The sequence below is a fragment of the Oncorhynchus gorbuscha genome, linkage group LG21 (assembly GCF_021184085.1).
Source record: "Oncorhynchus gorbuscha isolate QuinsamMale2020 ecotype Even-year linkage group LG21, OgorEven_v1.0, whole genome shotgun sequence".
NCBI lineage: Eukaryota > Metazoa > Chordata > Actinopteri > Salmoniformes > Salmonidae > Oncorhynchus > Oncorhynchus gorbuscha.
In genome coordinates, this window is record NC_060193.1 from 4,379,458 (window position 1) to 4,384,737 (window position 5,280).

The 5,280-nt window shown below is 38.8% G+C and overlaps 1 protein-coding gene across 1 annotated transcript; it reads right to left on the reverse strand.

Moving 5' to 3' along the window:
- Positions 1-1,260: 1,260 nt before the first annotated feature.
- Positions 1,261-4,909, reverse strand: LOC124008845 (endonuclease domain-containing 1 protein-like). The gene is made up of 2 exons (XM_046320427.1): positions 4,456-4,909; positions 1,261-2,883 (listed from the first exon to the last, which is right to left on the reverse strand). The coding sequence occupies exons 1-2, from the start codon at positions 4,783-4,785 to the stop codon at positions 2,212-2,214; spliced, it is 1,002 nt and encodes a 333-aa protein (XP_046176383.1). The 5' UTR covers positions 4,786-4,909; the 3' UTR covers positions 1,261-2,211.
- Positions 4,910-5,280: the final 371 nt, after the last annotated feature.

Consider the following 5,280-nt stretch of genomic DNA (forward strand, 5'->3'; position numbering starts at 1 on the left):
TAAAAACGCATCACAATGGTCTTCAAGCCAAATAATCCATAAAAGGAATCTAGGCAGAGGTAAATTCATCCAAAACAAACCATTTTATATATATATTTATCAATCAATCAATCAATTGAAACCTGTCCTGTCCACAGAGGTCATGGATTGGAGGTTTGAAAACTGAAACAAGGCTGACCCCTGCTGGTGAGATGATTTGAGAACACTGCTTGAAAATCATTTTAAAATAATTTAACCTTTATTTAACTTGGCAAGTCAGTAAAGAACAAATTCTTATTTCACAATGATGGCCTAACCCGGCCAAAGATGGACGATGCTGGGCCAATAGTGTGCCGCCCTATGGGTGATGTATGTTTAGAGACATGGTAGCATATGGACCAGCTCCAGGTATGTTTAGAGACATGGTAGCACCTTGACCAGCTCCAGGTATGCTTAGAAACATGGTAGCATCTTGACCAGCTCCAGGTATGTTTAGAGACATGGTAGCTTCTTGACCAGCTCCAGGTATGCTTAGAAACATGGTAGCATCTTGACCAGCTCCAGGTATGTTGAGAGACATGGTAGCTTCTTGACCAACTCCAGGTATGTTGAGAGACATGGTAGCTTCTTGACCAGCTCCAGGTATGTTGAGAGACATGGTAGCTTCTAGACCAGCTCCAGGTATGTTTAGAGACATGGTAGCATCTTGACCAGCTCCAGGTATGTTTAGAGACATGGTAGCACCTTGACCAGCTCCAGGTATGTTTAGAGACATGGTAGCTTCTTGACCAGCTCCAGGTATGTTTAGACATGGTAGCTTCTTGACCAGCTCCAGGTATGTTTAGAGACATGGTAGCACCTTGACCAGCTCCAGGTATGTTTAGAGACATGGTAGCTAGCTGGTATGCTGGATGTTTGGACACATAGTTATGGCAAAGTTTGAATGAATAACTGATGTTTAAAATAGTAGCTTTCAAACATCCATATATTTTAGAAAATAACGTTGTCTAATGTTGAATTGGAACATTTTGGAGTCACTTGGTTACATTTAAACAGCATGAGAACAAAACACCAGACTCTAGCAGGCTTCATTCATTATAGATGTTTATTCCTTCAGATGGGAAGAAGATGAATGAATAACAGTGATAAAATAGTACATTCAAACATTTATAATTTTATCTCCAAATAACAGTGATAATGTTGAATTCAGAACATTTTGGAGTATCTCCATGGTAACAGTGAATAAAATTACATTCAGAACATTATTATAGATGTTTATCTCCATGGTAACAGTGATAGAATTACATTCAGAACATATAATAGTATCTCCATGGTAACAGTGATAGAATTACATTCAGAACATATAATAGTATCTCCATGGTAACAGTGATAGAATTACATTCAGAACATATAATAGTATCTCCATGGTAACAGTGATAGAATTACATTCAGAACATATAATAGTATCTCCATGGTAACAGTGATAGAATTACATTCAGAACATATAATAGTATCTCCATGGTAACAGTGATAGAATTACATTCAGAACATATAATAGTATCTCCATGGTAACAGTGATAGAATTACATTCAGAACATATAATAGTATCTCCATGGTAACAGTGATAGAATTACATTCAGAACATATAATGTATCTCTATGGTAACAGTGATAGAATTACATTCAGAACATATAATAGTATCTCCATGGTAACAGTGATAGAATTACATTCAGAACATATAATAGTATCTCCATGGTAACAGTGATAGAATTACATTCAGAACATATAATAGTATCTCTATGGTAACAGTGATAGAATTACATTCAGAACATATAATAGTATCTCCATGGTAACAGTGATAGAATTACATTCAGAACATATAAGAGTATCTCCATGGTAACAGTGATAGAATTACATTCAGAACATATCATAGTATCTCCATGGTAACAGTATATAGATATAGACATGGACAAGTTTTACAATTGAAAGTGTACATATGTTGACATGTAACCATGACAACCCTCATTACCATTATAACCCTCATTACCATGACAACCCTCATTACCATTATAACCCTCATTACCATTACAACCCTCATTACCAATTTAACCCTGAAAACCAATTTAACCCTGATAACCAATGTAACCCTGATAATCATTAATCATTACTAAACTATAATTACTCTAACAGTAATGATAGTTTGTTGATATGGTGAGAGCATCTGTACCCAGATCATCCAAAGAACCTTCTAGAATGATTTATCAATGCATTGTGAAGATTCCTCAGTGGGAAATACATTCTGTCAAGATATTTCCACCAGGAATGGGGAGGAGTAGAAGTAGTAGTAGGTTTGACACCAGTTATACACTGCTCTGGGAAAACCTGGACACCCCCTGGGTAGTTCGGGTTCAACATGTTATACAGATCTGTCAAGGTTTCTGAGGGCAATGTCTTCCCCTTGCCCTCCTTTTGGTTCCTCCCCCAGTGTGCTCGGGCCACCCACTGTCCCAGGTTGTTGTTGTAACAGCAGTAGGCTGTCCACAGGAGATCAGGGATGTTCACTCTGTTGTTCAGTGTGTTGCTCTTACTGGGAACGGCTCCAGTCACCACATAGGCTTCTATCTTCCTGTTGTTATTAATACAGTCCGTCTTAAGCTTTTCTCTGACTTTACTCTCCATTTTGCTCCAGCTGCCCCCGTTGAAGGACACCACCTGGGGAACGATGTTGGTCAGGGTAAAGGTGGACTTCTGAGTATCAAGGTCATGAGCATGTGAACATGGGAAGAGATGACCTCTGTTCACCCCTTTATTTGGTATTGAGTTAATATAGTCATAGTTCCCAGCCTGGTGTTGAGAGTGTTCTCCCATAATCTTCATTTCAGGGCTGTTGTTTTCCCTGTTGAGCTGCAGGAAACAATCATACATCCATTCATTCACAGTTTTCTGTTCAATAAACCCTCCTTTCTGTACAATAAACCCCCCTTTCTGTACAATAAACCCTCCTTTCTGTACAATAAACCCTCCTTTCTGTTCAATAAACCCTCTCTGTACAATAAACCCTCCTTTCTGTTCAATAAACCCTCCTTTCTGTTCAGTAAACTCTCCTTTCTGTACAATAAACCCTCCTTTCTGTTCAATAAACCCTCTCTGTACAATAAACCCTCCTTTCTGTACAATAAACCCTCCTTTCTGTACAATAAACCCTCCTTTCTGTTCAATAAACCCTCTCTGTACAATAAACCCTACTTTCTGTTCAATAAACCCTCCTTTCTGTTCAATAAACCCTCCTTTCTGTACAATAAACCCTCCTTTCTGTACAATAAACCCCCCTTTCTGTTCAATAAACCCTCCTTTCTGTAGAATAAACCCTCCTTTCTGTAGAATAAACCCTCCTTTCTGTAGAATAAACCCTCCTTTCTGTTCAATAAACCCTCCTTTCTGTACAATAAACCCTCCTTTCTGTTCAATAAACCCTCCTTTCTGTTCAATAAACCCTCCTTTCTGTACAATAAACCCCCTTTCTGTACAATAAACCCTCCTTTCTGTACAATAAACCCTCCTTTCTGTACAATAAACCCCCCTTTCTGTTCAATAAACCCTCCTTTCTGTAGAATAAACCCTCCTTTCTGTAGAATAAACCCTCCTTTCTGTACAATAAACCCACCTTTCTGTTCAATAAACCCTCCTTTCTGTTCAATAAACCCTCCTTTCTGTACAATAAACCCTCCTTTCTGTACAATAAACCCTCCTTTCTGTACAATAAACCCTCCTTTCTGTACAATAAACCCTCCTTTCTGTACAATAAACCCCCCCTTTCTGTTCAATAAACCCTCCTTTCTGTAGAATAAACCCTCCTTTCTGTAGAATAAACCCTCCTTTCTGTACAATAAACCCACCTTTCTGTTCAATAAACCCTCCTTTCTGTACAATAAACCCTCCTTTCTGTACAATAAACCCCCCTTTCTGTACAATAAACCCCCTTTCTGTACAATAAACCCTCCTTTCTGTACAATAAACCCTCCTTTCTGTACAATAAACCCCCTTTCTGTACAATAAACCCCCTTTCTGTTCAATAAACCCTCCTTTCTGTACAATAAACCCTCCTTTCTGTACAATAAACCCCCTTTCCATACAATAAACCCCCCTTTCTGTACAATAAACCCCCCTTTCCATACAATAAACCCCCTTTCTGTACAATAAACCCCCTTTCTGTACAATAAACCCCCTTTCTGTTCAATAAACCCTCCTTTCTGAACAATAAACCCTCCTTTCTGTACAATAAACCCCCCTTTCTGTACAATAAACCCCCCTTTCTGTACAATAAACCCTCATATTTTTGAGGGGGTTCACAATCAAGACAATCAAGTCTCTACACCCTCCACAGTGGTAGATCTATATTCTGTAACATTACTGTCTGTGATATATAGCAGCAAACAAATACACATGTTATGTTATATGAAAAAACATTGGTCCTACCTGGGGCTCCATCATCCAGGGTTGATCTGGTCTGCAGTCTGTAGGAGGACCAGAGAAGGTGTAGGCTGAGAACACAGGGATCCTGTTGGTCGTGTCGTAGAGAGTTGCAAACATGTAGATGTTGTTGAACAACTGGCAGATCGGCTTGTAGCGGTTCTGGTTCTGGACCATCCCACCAACCAAAATACCTGGGAGATTTGGAGTTTTCCCCTCCAGGAAGAACTTCTGGCACTGTGGAACATCACTGAACTTAACCACTACATGAGAGAGAGCAGGAGGAAGGAGAGAGAGGAGGAGGAGAGTAGAGAGATGATTCAATACCCCCATCATCACCTGAAGATTGTACACCACAGAGACAAAGATGAAGTTACAGAGACCAGTTGGTAGACTGGAGACTGTTGAGCTGAGTCAGGACAGACTGATTTAAATAGTTATTACAGAGACCAGTTGGTAGACTGGAGACTGTTGAGCTGAGTCAGGACAGACTGATTTAATAACCTCTTCAGGAGCCGCCCCTTTTTTAGAATTTTGCCTAAAATGACAGACCAAAATCTAACTGCTTGTAACTCAGGCCCTGAAGCAAGGATATGCATATTCTTGGTACCATTTGAAAACAAACACTTTGAAGTTTGTGGAAATGAGAACGGAATGTAGGAGAATATAACACAATAGATCTGGTAATAGATAATACAAAGAAAAAAAACAACGTTCTTTTGTATATATTTTTTTGTACCATCATCTTTAGGTCTATTCTATATAAACTGATATAACTATAGTTCTATTATATATAAACTGATATAACTATAGTTCTATTCTATATAAACT